The sequence below is a fragment of the Mesoplodon bidens genome (genome assembly GCF_964165515.1).
Source record: "Mesoplodon bidens genome assembly, chromosome: 1".
Classification (NCBI taxonomy): Eukaryota; Metazoa; Chordata; class Mammalia; order Artiodactyla; family Ziphiidae; genus Mesoplodon; species Mesoplodon bidens.
Window position 1 is genome coordinate 34,570,942 of NC_138176.1, and position 18,344 is coordinate 34,589,285.

At 42.2% G+C, this 18,344-nt stretch overlaps 1 protein-coding gene across 3 annotated transcripts in view; it reads right to left on the reverse strand.

Moving 5' to 3' along the window:
* Window positions 1–15,534, reverse strand: part of LGI1 (leucine rich glioma inactivated 1) — a gene marked incomplete at both ends in the record, with an annotated part of 33,310 nt that extends 17,776 nt beyond the window's left edge. For 2 of the 3 annotated variants that reach the window (XM_081236761.1, XM_081236762.1), the window contains 2 exons: window positions 14,839–14,910; window positions 15,305–15,519. In XM_081236761.1, the coding sequence (XP_081092887.1) occupies window positions 14,839–14,910; window positions 15,305–15,519 (287 nt within the window). Of the gene's footprint in view, window positions 1–14,838; window positions 14,911–15,304 lie in introns of all 3 variants that reach the window. The other variant, XM_081236760.1, reaches the window with a different exon arrangement.
* Between the last annotated feature and the right edge of the window lie 2,810 nt (window positions 15,535–18,344).

Sequence of the window (18,344 nt, forward strand, 5' to 3'; positions counted from 1 at the left end):
TCTGGAGCAGACCAGGGTGGCCAGGTTTTATACCTCATGACCTCTGTCCCTTTTCATAAATTATGAGACCAAGAAGGACTCCATTCTTCATCCAGAGTAGCTGATCCTGAGGTTAGTCAGCATCCCATGGCCCAACTAGTCTGGTTCAAAAAGGTGAGTTGGGCTAAAGATGAATCCCTTCTTGGGGATTTGGAATCACACACAGATGGAACCAGCCAGCAGAGGAGCTGAAGGAGAAAAGAGGCCTTAGGGTTGAGTTAGCTCCATGGCAGGCAGACTGTGCAAGTCACACTCAGAAGAGAGTGGAATGCAGAGGAGACCTCACAAAGGGCAGTGTGTGTGAAGGCTGGAGCAGGGAGATGCCCAGATCTGTGTTAGATCCTACACCTGTGCTTCTCAATCTTAGTTGCACTTGGAATCACCTGGGGAGCTTTAAGAATACTGATACCGGGTTCTCCGCCCTCAGGGATTCTGGTTAAATTCTATACCTGGGGTGTGGCCTGGGCACGAGATATTTAAAAGCTCCCCAGGTGTCTCTTACACACAGCCAGGGCTGCATATGGTAAGCTTTCTTGTCAGCCACAATAGCCTTCCTTTACCTGTGGTGACCGAGGGGGCCTGTGCTCCTTGCAGCAAGTGTGGCTGGAATAGTTGCTCTGGTACACAGAGGCGCTGTGGATTATCCCGTCTCCATAACTACAGGCAGCAGGAGTCCACAATAATAGGACTCAGATTTGACAACTGCCCTCACAAAAGTAGCACATGGAGGGGCGGGTGGGGATAAGTGTACTGTCTGAATGAACTGGTTACCCTGAGCTGCAAATCAGAGATCTCTATCCATACACTTGCCAAGCGGCCATCCAGTAGGTTGGTGCAGAGATAATGTAGAGTTTGCCCTCTGCCCCTGATCCTGTGGGAACATTTGAGATCTCTGCCACTTCCTCTATTCTTAGGGAGGGAAAAAGGCAGGCACTGTTCCCTAGAATTTTGGTGGAGGTGGACACAGGGATGCACCTTGTCCTTTCTGTACCCGCCCCCCAAGGGCTGTGCACTTAGGTCTCTTAGCCATCAGTCTCATGAGTGCAGTACAAAAACAACGGAGTGTGGAAGGTGTGGGGAGGAGTTTTTTCCTCTGCAACCAAGGGAGTGTGTATTTCCTTATCAAGAAAGACATTTAAGGGCCTCCCTAGTGGCGCAGTGGTTGAGAGTCCGCCTGCCGATGCAGGGGATACGGGTTCGTGCCCCGGTCTGGGAGGATCCCACATGCCGCGGAGCTGCTGGGCCCGTGAGCCACGGCCGCTGGGCCTGCGCGTCCGGAGCCTGTGCTCTGCAGCGGGGGAGGCCACAGCAGTGAGAGGCCCGCGTACCGCAAAAAAAAAAAAAAAAAAAAGAAGAAAGACATTTAAGACCATACATATCAACTATCAATACCATGCAGGCAATAGCTCATTCTTTAAATGATGATTGTTGCCTCCATAATAGCCTGTATTTCATAGACTCCTGCTGCATTATCTTATTTGGTCTTTGAACCCACTCTGTGAAAGCGGTAGAGTAGGTGTTAATAGCTGTTTGGCAGGAGGAAACTGAGGCCTAGAGGAATGTTAAAAGCTTTGACCAAGGTCATGAGGCCCAAGACTCCTGGTCTACTGCCCTTTCCACACACTGAGTGGTCTCTCAGTATAGGACCCGGATCACATAGTGATACAACATCCACATTCTGGTAGACAACAATAATAACACTACTCAGCTTATGCAGATTTAAGAAATCTAATTAAATCATAATTCCTTTTTTAAAGGAATTAATTACTCAAAATTAGCAGCCTTAAAGTCACATTAAGATCATGTCAACTTGTATTTTTTTCAAGTCAAGAATTTTAAAAATCTGAATGCAGTTCGGTGTATTCTGCTTAAGGACGCTATATGCTCAGTGTAGAAATTCTGGAAAATAAAAGCTTAAAGAAGAAAAAGATCACTATAATCATACTACCTAAAGATGTGAATATGTGTATATATAATAAATATATGATATGCACATGTATATATTTATAAAATTGGAATAATAATTTTGATATTATTCTGTGTCCTCCTTTTCATGTACTTATTTTTTCAAGAACAATTTCTCAGGACAATACATTTTCAATATATAATTTTAACAGACGAGTAAGTTTTGTATTATGGAGATATTGGGATTTAACTTTTTTATTGTTGATTCCAATTTTCACTATTATAAACACTACCATAACCACCCTCTCATGCAAGTATTTTTCCATATTCCTAATTCTTTCCTTAGAATAGACTTAGGATAGATTTTTTAAAGTAGCATTATTGGACTGTATATGGTTTGTATGTCTCTAGTTTATTACTAACTTGTATCAAATTACATGTTCAATTCTGAATATAAAAACACCTGTTTTTACCACATCCTTACCAACATTTAGTATTATCATTTTTGTTTCTTTTTCTATGAAATCTTGTCCTTTCACCATTTTTATTGCTTTCTAAGTGCCTTTTATTTACTAAGGATACTACCTATTCTTTTCCTTTCTTATTTGATGCTGAGTTTTTCCCTACTGATTATGATTTGCCTTTTGAATCATGATTTTTAACATATAGACATTTTACATTTTAACAAAATATATCAACTTCTATTATATATTCTTTCTTTGCTGTAATTCTTAAAATGTTTTTTCCTACCTTGATATTAATGAAATATTACCTAAACCTCCCTCCTTAAGCTTTTTTTTTTTTTGACTCTAATTTATTTGGGACTTACTTTTATCTGTGATGTGAGGTGAGACATTGCCTTGATTCCTGCCTAGATATTTACCCAAATTTGCCAAAGCCTGTTGTTGAATAATTAATGCCCTCCCCCGCCCCGCCACTAGCGAGTACATATTACTTCCTTCAAATGTCTGCTATTTTATTGGGTTTTTCCAAAAATGAAATCTTGGATTTACTTATTATTCCCACTGCTTCCTAATTTATTATTTTTTCTGTTTATTATTTATTTTCTCTTGAGGTCCTTAGAATATGTATTGTGTCATGCTCAATTCATATGTGTTTATTCTTTCTGATTTAAAATGAAAGTATCAATATTTAGAAGTATGACTTTACCTCTATGTAAAGCATCCAGTAAGTTTTAAATGTAATCTCTTAAAATTGCATATTTGATTTCAACAAATATTTAGAATAATATTCTTAAAATTTCCTGTTGATGATAGTTTGTTTGTTTTTTTAAAAAAGCTTTCATAATTTAAAATTAATATTGCACTGGGACCAGACGATGAGATCTGTAAAATGTCTGCTAACCCTGAGCTCCAGTTCTTGCTTCTGACTACCTATTTTCAACTGTCTGTAGGAGTGGGTTGCATCTCTCCATAAGCAATAAATTAACACCAAGGCTGAAGGGTTATTAGGGGGTTCCTAGTTGAAAAGCTAGGACCAGCAGCACTTAATTCAAAAGGAGCAGAGAGGGCTTCCCTGGTGGCGCAGTGGTTGAGAATCCGCCTGCCGATGCAGGGGACACGGGTTCATGCCCCGGTCCGGGAAGATCCCACATGCCGTGAAGCAGCTGGGCCCGTGAGCCATGGCCGCTGAGCCTGCGCATCTGGAGCCTGTGCTCCGCAACGGGAGAGGCCACAACAGTGAGAGGCCTGCGTACGGCAAAAAAAAAAAAAAAGGAGCTGAGAAGTGTGTGATAGGGTTAGCATGGAGCTCAAGTGCTGGGCTCAGCAACAGAGAAGTAAAGGAAGAAGCAGAGGGTCACAGAATGAGGATCTAGCTACATTAGAAGGAGGTCAAGGCTAAGGCTGCCCAACGTCCAGCTGGGGGTCCACAAGAGTAAAATAACTGGGCAGGAGGGACATGTGTCGATGCCAAGGCTGATGGGCTGCTGAAGCGGTTTCTTGCCCTGGCTTCTCACCTCTTCTAGGGACCAGGGAAGGGGCATGCTGCAGAGGGAATCGCAAAGCCTGGGTCTTCATTCCCACTTGGCCATAAATCCTCTGTGTGGCCTTGAGCACATCACTTCTCCTCTCTGTGTTGTCAAATGAGGGGTCTAAACTAGCTTGAAAGATGTATGCGTCAGGCTGGTAGCGCTGCAGGCTTCATTCATGGAAGAGGAGGCGTGGCCTCTACATGAGGAGTGGGGCATAGTGGGGTGGCAGGTCTGCAGATGGCTGAATGGGAGGAGTAACCCTGCTGGGAAAATCTCCCCTTGTCTCAAACCAGACTGCTCATCTGGTCACATCAGGGCCCCCGGGCTCTACTGACACTTCTTCAGACTCTCTAGTCACCTGTGACATCTTTGCCATCAGAGTTGTCATTGTTCCACAAGTGGTCTGCATTTTATCTTCCAGCCCAAAGAAGATTCTTGCAGCTATGGAGGGGTGGATGATTTAGGGGGCTCTCCCATAACGCCCCCCCACCCTCAGTAAGGGCTAGTCTGGATGAAGAGTGAGCAGCCAGCATTGGGCTGTCACTTAGAGATGGCACTGATTAGACATAGAACAGAGAATCTGGTTTCTAAGTTTGTGGCTGCCACTTATTATATACATGATACATCAAGGAAGTAAATCTATTTCATCATCTGTTAAAATAGGAATGATAATAGCAAAAAGATTTCCTGGAAGATTCTAAGAATTCCATGAGATAATGTACAAGAGCATGTCTCCAATGCTTCTGCCAAGGAATCGCTCAGCAAAGAGCATAGACATAAAATATCAGAGCTGGAAGAGCTTCTAGCTCTAGTGAAGGACCTTAGTTATACAGAGTGGGAAACTGAGGTCCAGTGAGATTGTCACCTACCTAAGAGAACTGTTATGAGCATTGTCCAGGGAATTAGGCAGCCATGGGCAGTGTTGCGTAAACATACTTCCAAGTACATATGTGTGCCTGTATGTGTATATGTGCACATATATATGTAAATGAGAGAGCAAGATGCATGGGTTACAGCTGTTGGAAGATTCGAGGGCATAGCTGGAGGGGCTGGCCAACTTGTTTAGAGCTGCCTCTGCTTAAATGATTCAGACCTGCTAGCTGTTACTAATATTCTCCTTTATCCAAAAGAATAGGACTGGTTGAATGAAAATTAATAATAGACTGATGATTAACTTTAGTTAAATGCACACATTCTAAGTGCATGTGCCACGTGAATAATTTACATCTGAATATTTTAAAATATGCTCTTAAGATAGGGAAGCATTAAAATGGGAAACATCACATATGAGCGCGTTATGTCACAGTTCTTTTTGACTTTCATCCTTGGAAAACATTTTCAATGTAATTCAGCTGATCCTTAAGTAGACCACCACCTCTTTGATCTGGATTGATGGAGAGTAACCTTACTTTTGCTCTCATAAGTCTGGGAGGGGGCACCCTAGAGAGATATGCCATTCAATTCCTCATCCAGGTGAGGAAACTGAGGCCTGCAGAATTAAGTGACTTATTCAAGGCCACATCTTTTGTCAGCAGCAGCGCCAGGTTTAGAATGTAGATTTTAGATTTGCAGGGATTCCCTGGGGAATATTCTTGGCATGCACACTAGCAAAGACTTGAGCATGGACCCACCCCTCTTGTTTTATAGCTCATTACCTCTCCTCCCAGGATAGTCAAAACCCTTCCTTTATAGACATTGGCATAACTAGTCAATAGCCCACCCTCCCGATGTTGTTTGTAAATTCAGTCTGTATTTCCCTGCTCCTAAAAAACAAAGGAGGAGGGACTTAAATTTTATTTAAAGCCTATTCTATGCCAAGCCTCATCTTTATCAGATTGCCATCTATTAACTCATTTTAATCCTCCAATAAACACTGTAATGTAGGTTTTATAGTCTCCATTTAAAATACAAAGAAACCCAAGGTGAGAGAGGTAAAGTAATTTGAACCTTGTAACTGGCAGAGCTGGGATTCTGTGCTCAGGTATGATCTCCCCCCGGACTGGTAATGGTCATGGGCAAGGCCATGCTTCCTCTTTTTAGTCCTATCGGGTCTGCCCAGTATCTGCTACAAATCTAGGCAAGCCTTGCCCAGTAGTTCCCAGAGTGTAGTCCTTGGAACACAAGGCCTTTACTGGGTTGAGAGGTTTTACATGAACAACAACAGAAAAAACCGACAAATAAATTTGGGGAAAGTGGGTAAATGAAGTTACTCGGGGTTCCTAATTACACGAATCTTTCTAAAGTAAATTGAGACTCTTCAAAAGGGATTTAAATATGCAGCTTCCCAATCTTATTGATAATGGGACCCTTGTATCATTGAGTTTTACATACAGTGTGTATACCCAGAGAAATGCTGGATTAGCCATTTGGGAAATAGCTGTGAGGGAATCCTCTCAAAACAAAAATAGTGAGAGTGTAAATTTAAGCTCAAGGGGCTTTTTCCTATTGAATGGGCTGCAAGTGATAATCTACTTCCTCTGAAAGATGGAGCTCCACTGGGAGGTCCCCAAAGAAGCAGAGTGTGCCACGCTGCTTGACCAGGTGGAGAGCCTGGCCGTGAGTCACTCCCTATATGGAGATAGATGGCTTAATGGATCCTTTAAGATAGGATTCTTTCTACCCACCCAAGCTCTGTTAGTAAGCCTCTCTAGAACAAGCTGAGGTATAAATAATTAAGCTAATAAATAAAGCAAGGGACTTCCCTGGTGGCGCAGTGGTTAAGAATCCGCCTGCCAATGCAGGAGACATGGGTTCGAGCCCTGGTCCAGGAAGATCCCACATGCCGCGGATCAACTAAGCCCATGTGCCACAACTACTGAGACTGCCCTCTAGAGCCCGAGAGCCACAGTTACTGAGCCGGTGTGCCACAACTACTGAAGCCCACGCACCTAGAGCCCGTGCTCCGCAACAAGAGAAGCCACCACAGTGAGAAGCCCCGCACTGCAACGAAGAGTAGCCCCCGCTTGCCACAACTAGAGAAAGCCCGTGCACAGCAATGAAGACCCAACACAGCCATAAATAAATAAATAAATAAATAATAAAAATAATAAAAAATAAAAAGAAGCTCTTTAAAAATAAATAAATAAAGCGAACACTGAAGGCATAGATTCCCAATATCCTGTTGTAGGTTAAGAAAAGGAAAACAACATAAAATAATTCCAGAGACTTTTCTAAGCCAAGGTGCTGCATTGCGAGTAGCCAAGCAGGGATAGAATGAGCAGTTTCCCAAATTTATTTGAGCACAGAACTCTTTTTTTTTTTTTCAGGACAACTGTTCTATAGGACACGAGTTTAGAAAACATTGGTCTAAAATATAACTTTAAAGTATATAAGTCCCTTTCCATTTGCTCTTTTCTTCACACTCTCTCTCTCTCTCTTTCAAAGGAAGGAGACCAGAGTTTACACATACAAAGGAGAGTTGAACCCTAGGGAAACTCGATGTTCTTGCAGCGGGCCACTCTTTCAAAGGGCTTGTCAGTGATTGTCTCCAGGAATGAGGACACATCCCCTGCATATTCTCACTAATGGCAAAGGTTGACCCTTTGAGAGGGGATTTGATTTGGGGAAGAAAGCTATGCAAAGTTAAGCCCCATTATTCATGTTCAAGAGGAAGCAGAGAGAAGTAGTTAAAAGTGAGGATGTGGGTTTAACATTCCGGCTCTGCGACTTATGAGGGGTGTGACATCGCGGAGGTTACCTAACCCTTCTAGGATTCAGTGCTTCATCTGCAAAATGGACATAATCACACTTCCTCACAGGGTTATTGTGATGATGAAATAAAAAATGAGACATATACAGTGCTTGGCATCAGTCAATACAAAAATGACAAATGTCCCCTAACAAAACTTTGCCTGGTTTTATTGTATGACTTGTAAACTGGCAGTGAAGACATTCTCAAAGATCTAGAAACTTTTAGCTATAGAAGCAAAGTTAGGAAGAATCTCTGATCTCCCGTAAGGAATTCTCTGCAAGTCAGGAGTTACTTGTGCATATAAATTCTAGTCTGTTTATTTTTTAAAGGCCCATTGTTTTTTAATCACAATTCACACAGGCAAACACCTGTCATCCTGCCATGTAAATGGTCTCAACAATTCCTTTCCAGTCCTTGCCCCATGGGAGGGATATTGAAACATTGTTTTACCATCAGCCACCATGGGAGGTCCTGGTAAAGTCCCAGTGGACCTGCTTGGGAAATTGGGAGCTACATTATTATTCTAATAATAACTCTATAATAGTCAATTACATAGAATGAGGCTCTTTCATTTAACAATCTAATTTACTGGTTTGCTAGAATTGATACAATAAATTTTGTCCTTTTCTTTAACAAGGCCATTTTCTATATTATGTATTCTATTCTACAAACAGTACTCTGTTTGTAGAATAGAATAGAATACAATAGAATTTTTAAGCAGAAAGAGACCTTAATTAATTGAACATGAAGGTCTCAGAATGCCAATTACATATGTTTTGTTTGGTCTTTATCCTGTTTCAAAAATCTGCCTCCAGATTTCTGCCTTCCCCTGAAAATTTAAAAAATAAGACCGCATATTCATGTGCCACATTCTCATCAGCAATAATCAGTTGAAACTGAAGATGTCATTTTAAGGTAAGACATGTCTTGTCTGGTTTACCCCAGTCACTACCACTCCCTACTGTCTTATACTCAACTGTTTTCCTTCATTTACCTTATCACCCCAACCCCCATTGGGCATTTGAGTTTGAGAACCATAATTTAATCTATCTCTGGTATTTTCTACATATAAAATCTGAGGCCCAGGGATACTTGGTCACATAGCCCATTACTGTCTGAACTGGATTTCAAACCCAAGTCTCCTGACTTCTACTTCAGGCTTCTTTCCATCTTACCACAGAACTACTCATCTGAAGACTGGCCAGTGTTAATTATTTTTAACAAAACTTGACATGTTTACAAAATACGGTTCCAGTTGTGTTTTCATGAGGAAGAAGTGAAAGGGTTCTGCTTCTCCTTTCCCCTCCCATTCTCAGAAAGGTAAATAGTTCATGTTTCTTGTGAGAAGTATTTGAAGAAAGATTTCTTAGCAGGTTCTGATGGAAACCTATGTGTAGAACAATAAAATTTTAAATGTAGCACTGTAGGCAAACCCAAACTATACAATCAGATGCTAATCTGATGTTAAGGTGGTTCAAATTAAAGTGATTTTCAGAACTATAATGAGAGCTAATGTTTATTGAGTTACAGGAACCGTGCCAAGTGCCTTACATGTACTGTTTCATTGAATCCTGAGTGTAATCCTGTGTAACAGGCACTATGGTTATTGCCCACTTTGTAGATGCAGATAATGAGGCTTGGTTAAACTTGCCCCAAATCACAGAACTAGGAAGCAGCAGAGTGGGATGGGATTTGAACCCATGTCTATTTGACCACAAAACCTGTGTTCTTTGCTACTTGCCACATTGCCAGCTCACCAGGGTTAGCCATTTTGATATCACAGCTGTCATTGTAATGCCCTGTGATCATTTTGTAGCCTATCTCAGCCATAGGCTCAACAATGGGCAAGAGTCACCATCCTCACCAAGCAACTGAATATCATTTTGAACAAAATAAGAGAGCTTATCATGACTGCCTTATGATACATTCTCTGTGTTCATAAATTTGCTCTTCATCTTAATAATGCTTAACCAACATTTTTCTTTGGATATCCTGTCAGACTGGATGAAGGGGGACTTTGAACCTTCACAGGAGAGAGGCTAGTCAACCCTGGGAGAGAACCTGGGCAGCAAATATGATTTTGTACTTGTCAAAGACCGAGAGGAAATCAGAGTGAAACAAAAGGGATTCAGGAGGTGGGTCTAAAGAAAGATTTTGGATGCTTTGCCTTTTAAGTTCCCGTACACTGGAAATATGTGTTGAAGAAGTTTGACATCATAATGTCATGAACAAATATCTCTTCATGTTTTTTTTTTTTTGGTTCAGCCCACTTTCCACACGTCCACACTATTAATTCACATGAAATCTGATTGTGTATACAAAACATACAAAAGAGCAGGTACATGACCGAGACTATCTACGGATAGGAAAACAGGAATCTCTAGTACAAAATCTATAAAAATATGAACTGAATTCAACAAACATACAGTAAGCAAGATCTAAGCTTATAACATCCAGGCTCTTTTCTAGGACCTTGGCTATTGAGAATGCTCCGTGAGCAACAAGGGCAGACACAAGCACAGTTAGCTCTAAAAATGACAGGAAAGGGGCTTCCCTGGTGGTGCAGTGGTTGGGAGTCCGCCTGCCGATGCAGGGGATGCGGGTTCGTGCCCCGGTCCAGGAGGATCCCACATGCCGTGGAGCGGCTGGGCCCGTGAGCCATGGCTGTTGGGCCTGCACGTCCAGAGCTTGTGCTCCGCGGCGGGAGAGGCCACAACAGTGAGAGGCCCGCATACCACAAAAAAAAAAAAAAAAAAAAAAAAATGACAGGAAAAACTACAGACATCAGTAAAATCTACAGAGCTTGAGAAAATAGAGGTAGTTCAGGCTGGTATGGATGGCTCTTCCAGTGTGTGTGTGTTTGTGTGTGTGTATGTGTGTGTGCAATCAGTACTGCGAGAGATGACCCTAGACAAATAGCCAAATTCTATTAATACCAACTCAGATGTTCAGATGTTTCTCTGTTTCTAGGGAACCATTAAAGGCTTCCAAGCATGAGGGTGACATGATGAGATCTGCGCTTCAAGAAGGTAACACTGATGGAGGTGGGGAGGATAGGGACCGGAAGCAGGGGGACCAGTGCAGAAGCTCCCCAGCAGCCTGTGGAACAGTGATTGTAGCCTCAGTTAGGGCCATGGTCCTGGGGTGAAGAGGAGATGGCAGATTCTCATGCTGTTTCCTGTTGAAAGTGGACATGAGCGAGAGGTAACTCCTAAGTTTCTTGCTTGAATAATTGAGAGAATGAAGTACACTTTCAGAGAAAACATTTGTTGTACAGGGCTGTGTGCACAGTCACAACAATTAATTAATTAAGAAGTTAAAAATCAGAGCTATGGGTCATTGGGCAGATTGTAGACAAAACAGCCTAGGTGATTGAAATTTTTACTTTTTGGTCTCTTGTGGGCCATCAACTGGGCACAAACCAAAACATGCTCATCCATAACCAGCCAGTAATTCCTCTAGAAGCCCTCTTAGCTGATAGGTTTGGCTTGAGTTGTCACTGAAGATTGCTAAATGTGTCTTACATTTGTCATATAAGGAGGAATAGAAAAAGAGGCTAATCACTGTAAAGGTGAGATAGGCTATGGATATTTTTCCCTGGACAAATAATATTTTGAAGAACTGAATGATAAAATCTTAGTAAGGATGGACTTATGATTTATCTTGTTCATGCTGTTTGCTTTTCTGTTTTTTAGTTTTTGATTTCTTATGGGCTATATATTTATGTATTGATTGTGGATTAATAAAAGAAATGATGATATTTTTTCCCCAGAGGGATCAATTCTATTGCTTCAGACAAGATCAAATCTCACTGGAATAAACAGAATTTTTTCTGGTTACACCAAATTCTTATATAAAGATTTTCTTGTGTGCATGATACTAACCTAACCCTGTAATTTACTCCCTGCAAATAGAACTCTCTTTAGAGTTGGATAGCTTTAGTTTATTAAAAATTTTATCAACAAATGGCAATGTGGCCACATTTTATACTCTTAAATTTGAATTTTACTTCTGTAATGAGCCTATATCATTGGGGATTTTAGTCTGTGGTTGAGAAGAACAGGACTGTCCTGTGTGAAAACACATTTCTGTAAATTGCCTTCACTACAAGTACCACTCCCTATCACTAAAAACAGACTAGAATGAATAATCATTCGCATTGGTTATGTTTCACAGCAGGCCTATGGAAACATGAATGAAATTACATTTGCTCGGGAAAGGTTTTGTTGCTGTTGTTTAAAACCCTAGGTGTTTTTAAAAAAAATAGGTTTGTATAACTAATCTGATGAATTTTTATTGGATAATTTTATTCTTCCTCTCTACAGAGTGTGGGCTTTTGTTTTTCTTGTTCTCCAGCACACATTGCCAGCCAAGGCCTACCAGGATCTTTTCCCCCAAAACATTACATGTAACTTAAGGAGGCACTATGTCTGTTTCCCTCAGTACCCCAGGCTGACATTTCAAAAAGTACTTCTCATCATGCCTTCTGCAGAAGGTCTGAAAAAGCATTTGGGGCCATAATGAAGTTATCAGATTGTTAGGGTGGGCGACGGGAACGGGTCATTTCTTTTCTCTTTTCCACAACTTAGCAAGAAACCAACTGCCTTTGTACATCAATCAAGCAGAATCGATTCTGAAGTTTATCTCTTCACAGGATATGACAGGTCAGTTTGGTAATCCACGGTCACAAATACCATTAGAATTAATTGCAAACCCCAAGCAATGGCTGGTGTGACCCAGGTCTGGTCTGATGGCAAAAGTCATGCAAAGGCAAATAAGACCCCTGTGTCTTCATGTTCCAGTGTGGGGTTTTCAGGGTAGTGGATGGCCCTGTCCTACAGAAAAACTCTTTCTGTCTGTGAGCCATGCACTCCCACCACTGTTATGACTGTGGCACTATTCATACTTGGAGCCTTTTCATTTATTTTCTCCTCAGTGAAAATGCGCTTATTAGACCCTTTCCCAACGACAGGAGGAAACAGAGAACATTGGACAGGAAGAATGGGGAGTAAAATCTTTAGGAAACAGGATCCTGGAGATCAGAGACAAACTTTGACCCTGGACAATTTTGCATAAGATCAGCCCTGGCACAAATCTGCCATGTTGAGGTTAGCCAATGTGAGTTAAGTAAGGACATCCAGGGCAAGAATTACTCGCCCTTTTGTTATTTCTGAAAACTGAACTGCTTTTAGAAATAAGGGCTGGAATGTTCCATAGGAACTCAGAGCATGGAACGCAGGGGCACGGCACACACACTCGGTGTGGGCTATTTAAAAACCAGTTCCTTGGCTTTCCTCTGTGATTCTAAATACGTGTAATCACATTACTCTGCAGCAGCCGGTAACTATTTCTATAACATTGTCCAGCATCTGTGTTTGCTGAGGCCGGGCCCACCCAGCAGAAACACAAAGTGGAGAGGTGCTAACTGATGAGGTTGATTGATCCAGGCTTTCTGTGTCACAGCTAACGACCATCCAGTGTTGGAATTTGAGTAGTATGTGTCAACTGACACGTCTCGAATTTTAAGGACTGATCTATTTAACTCTTCTGGGGAGAGAGAGGTGCCTTAGCTCAACAAAAGGATGCTTTTAAAAATTTATGTATTTAACAAATAATAACATAGGCACAACTGATCACTTTCTCACATACAAGCAATTCTTATCCTACGGAAGGATCCCAGCACTGAAGACTTTGCCCCTTTATGTGCTAAAGACTCTGTCTTTTTTGAATTTGTTTGATGTACTAACACTTCCCCTAATCACACTATTAGCCATCAGTCAAACAGATAAATCACTTAGGAATATTCTACTCAATTGTTAATCATTCAAAGACATTAGCTAGTAGAAGGACAGTAGCCAACATTATTACATAATGTCAAAACACCTGATCAGGTTTATGAAATGAATTAGTCAAACCAGTTTGGGGATTTCATATAGATGAAACAATAGATTAAGTGATTTTTTTTTTAGCTTTTTTAGCTTTATGTAAAAAGTTAAAACCCTACCATTTATAAAATGTGCAACCATTTGTCACATCCTATGCCAAGCATTTTATCTACTTAAATCTTATTTATGTCTGATAACTCTTCAAGGTGTCATCACCTCCATTTTACAGATGAGGAGACTGAGGTTCAGAGAGAGTTAGTCATTTGCACACAACTTCATGTCTAGTTTCTAGGGAGTGGTAGGGTGAGATTTACACACAGGTCTCTCACATTTCAAATCCATGCTGTTTGCCTCTGTATATAAAACCTCAAACGGCCAAAATGGCCAATTAAGGCAAGAAAGCAAAAACCAGAAAACAAGCAAAAAAACTTGGGTCCAGGATCATGCAGTTAAGATAACTACAGCTCAGTTGATGGACATTTGGCTGATTCCCCCCCTGGAACCGGTAACTACAACCCAGTCTGTGGCCTGACACCTGAGAACGGGGGGGACCTCTTGCCCCTGTATGTGGTCCTGCTCTAAGAACTAACACTCCAATGGCCAAACGTTACATGTCAGAACAAATTATCCATGTTACATTATGACTGTGGAGAGATCTGATTTCTTAGTCAAATATTATTTTTTGACTATTTTCAGACATAGACTGAATATATGGTTCCCTCATGGCTAACTTAAAACACACAGCAAAGACTAATCCTTTGCACTATCCTATATTAATATTTTCTTTCCCTCCTTATAAGGGGATGAGTTACAAATTAGATGAGATTAGAAAGCAGTCACTTGAGAATGAATATTTTAAGGAATTACCTAGAAAGAACTGAGATTTTTCTTCCCCACATGGTAAATCATACAGAGTAGCAGCCTGCCCCAGGTCCCCGAGGACAACATCTTGAGCGCATATGTTATGCTGGGTTCTGTATTGACTAATTCAGAAACTCCAGGGTAAAATAACCAAAGTTCCCAAGTCAAAAATGAAAGTAAAAGGGTGGAATGAAATGAAGATCATTGTTGCAACATTCCAACAACTTCATAAATAGCCATGAAAGTAGCTAGCATTACAGGTTAGCAAATTTACAATTGCAAGCATCAATCCGCACCGTTGGTGTCAAGTCGCAAACAAACCCATCTACCTCACTTTACTGATATTCCTTTCCTCTCCAGAAATATAATCACATTTGACAAAATTAATATTGAGATCGTTTTACTAGAGGGTTTATCTAAATATATGCTATATTAAAAATAGTCATGATATAAATATTTCTCACAAGAGCTGCAGCGATGGTGTGAATAAAAAACTCCCTTCTGAGATTTCAGTAAAACCAGATCTCACAAAGGACCTGAAAGAAAACAAAACAAAACAAAACAACAAACAGACACAAAGAGACACACACACAGAACAAACCTTATGTTAATCCAGTTTAGCAAAACAGTCACTATTTGACACTATTTTATGAAGTACGATACTGTTCCTTCCCAGATGAAGTAGGAGAGATGAATCTGCTACAGGTTTCTCATAATAATGTTCAGGGGTGGAAGATATCTAAGCATGTTCTGTAGCAGCTAATAAAAATCAAAATTTCTAAATGCAGCAAAATGTTAGCCCTGTCAAATGGCCAAGCGTGCAAGAGGAATCTCTCCCCATGCCCTTCTAGCAATACATACAAAGCCCCAAATACATCGGCTGGAATTTTTAAATTGTAAATTAGATACCAAAATGCTTACGGGCCTTACAATGAGATAACGTCAGGAGGAACGGTGCGTGGAATGGATCTGGCATTCTCACATAAAGCATTATCTTTGGTACAAGTACACACGGCAGGGCATTTTGGCTTCGCTGGTTTCTTCCCCTCAGTCAGCAAAAGCGCAGATAAGAGACATAGGCAATAAGCAATTCTTTTCAGGGGGATGCAGGCATTTCCCATCCTTTGGCTTCTCTCTGATTCCATGCAGTCGAAAAAATATCCCCAAACATGAACAGGGCTTCTGGAATTCAGATGGTGATTGTCTTGCTTTAAGACCAGGTCACATAAGAGTCCACCCTTTTCCTTTGCCTCTGTCTCTCTGCTTTTCAAAACAGGGACCTGCAGCTGATTCGTGAGCTGCTCCTCGCTCCAGCGATGCACTGCTCGGGGAAGAGACCTGTGAGGTGCTGCGAGATGGGAGGGATCCAACTGCTCGAGGAGAGAGCGGACTTGCATCACCACGAAAACACTGAGCACAGACCAGCCTTCGAAGGCAAAGCGAAGTGATGTAACAGAAAATAAACAGCTTTCTGCTTGCACCGGGAGCCCTTTAATTGTTACCAAAAATAGGATGGCATAATGTCTTATTAGTGGGTGGGTGGGCCGGTGGGTGGGAGCAGTCATCTTGCATCGGATCTCAGCAATCTCAGAAACCTTTGGGAATTTGCTTTTCATGTGGCAAACACCCTAGTAAGAAAAGCTAGCTTTGGAGCCAGCCCTGGCTGGAAATATGAAGTGAAATGAAACTCTCTTCCTTCGCAGCTTTTGGCTAAAACCTTGGTATTTCTTGCTGAGTCCACCTGACTGATGCCATCGCTGAAAGACAAACAAGAACACGTGGAGAATGTGACTTTCAGGGAATGAATGTGAGTAAATACTTTTCTGACACTTAACTGTCATAAATTATTGATTTTCATAATCCACCCCGCCCCCTCCCCCCCATGTGTAAGCCATTCCCTCCTCCCGTGGTGAGGGAGGGAGACAGAAGCGGTTCGTTGACTGCCTCTGTGTATAACCCGCCCTCCTCACCTCTCACACTCCCCCTTCTTCAGCGCTGGAACCAGAAGCCTGGAAGGAACTCCCTGCCAGCAGGAGGCAGCCAACTTTGGTTTCCAGGGCTCTGGAAAGGTCTGGCTGAACCCAGGAGGCTGAGATATGGTGGGGAAAATGCCAACCTAAGAGCCAGAGACCTGGCTTTTTAGGGTCCAGTTCTGCCATGAACTAGCTGATGGTGTCTCTGGATCTATTCTCCTGTCTGTAAAATGGGCATGACAATGCAGATGTTCCATAAATACGACAAACATTAAATCCAAATGGTAGGGACTTCCCTGGGGGCACGGTGGTTAAGAATCCGCCTGCCAATGCAGGGGACACTGGTTTGAGCCCTGGTCCGGGAAGATCCCACGTGCCGCAGAGCAACTGAGCCCGTGCGCCACAACTACTGAGCCCGCACGCCTAGACCCCGTGCTCCACAACAAGGGAAGCCACCACAATGAGAAGCCCGTGCACCACAACGAAGAGTAGCCCCCGCTCTCCACAACTAGAGAAAGCCCACGCACAGCAACGAAGACCCAATGCAGCCAAAACTAACTAATTAAATAAATAGATAAATAAATTTATTTTTAAAAAATCCAAATGGTAGGCTATGTTACTGTCCTGTATGATGGGAAAGAGGATGTACCCTTAGAGAAGGAAACTCATTTAAACAAGAGAAAAACAAGAGGCCCTGGCTTTGGGGCAGGGAGATATAATCTATGTGGGCATGGAGATGCTTAGGATGGAGGAATAGACGCTTGGTCTTCTTACCACGCCACAGGCGGCCATCCCTCAAGCTGGCACCATTGGCCAGTGATGTCAGTCCACAGTCCTTTTTCTCTCAGCTTCTTAGACTGAAGGGAGTACAAGGACTATTTAAGCAAATATGTGATTATGACATAAACTCATCCTGCATGGAGCTTGAGGCGTTGATGGTCTAACCTTTCCCTCTTGTAGGGAGCTCGCCCCTCATTTACTTCTCTGGAAGCTGTGAGAGGAGGGCGGTGGCAGTCATGGTCATTCCCGTATTTGATTGCTGTCTGTTTACCCAGGAGACTGCAGGCTCCATGAAGGGAGAGACCCCTGGGTGAATCCAGTGCCTGGACGGCGCCCTGCTCACCGCCGTGAACAACAAGCATGCCCTCATGAGCAGCCACAGAGCACGGAGGCACGCCGTGATCGGGACGTGCTCATCCCAGGAAACTCCAAACAGCTCCTCAGAGCTATCATAAAGGAAGTTAAGGACAGTTCCCTGGAGAAGCAATGATCCAGCTGAGTCCCAAGTTAAGGGGGAATGACAGAGAGAGTTGGCAGGAGCGTTCCAGGTGGAGCAAGCAGCATTTGCAAAGGCCTGGCCACCACCCAGAGAACCAAGGATGCCTCTGCAGAGTTTTAGGCAGCAGAGCGATAGGATCTGGTTTGTGTTTTAAAAGGACCAGTAGGTTATAGTCATTAAAGCAGTTTTGGGGGGCTTGTAAATATGTTGGTTTTTGTGTGTGTGTGTGTGTGTGTGTGTGTTTTACAAAACAAGGAAAGTAAAAACTAAGTCTAAGAGAAGAAATGATGTTAGAATGCATTCTACTCTTGCTTTGCTGTCTAGGACTCTATGGAGGAAGGGAGTCCATCACAGTGATTTTAGGAACCATGACCTATGGGCAAGCCCCACTTGAAACAGTAAAAGTGTCACTTAAAAGTTGGCTGCAAGTCAGATGTTTGTAAACTGAATCCTGCTTTGAGTGCACAGTGGAAACTTGCTCCGTGAAATAATTATGTGACGAAAATTTTATAGAAGATGGTTTTTATTCGAACAATCACCTACGCCCTAAGTTCTCTGACTTGTAAGTGATGTGTTTTGTAACTATAAAATAAAAACCCTGAGATCTTTTAGGGACCTCAGAGTTCTCAGCTCCAATCACTGCATGTTTGCCTGTTACAGATGGGGAGACTGAGGTACTGAGGGGTCACACAGATGAAAAGTGGCAGGGCCACCACTC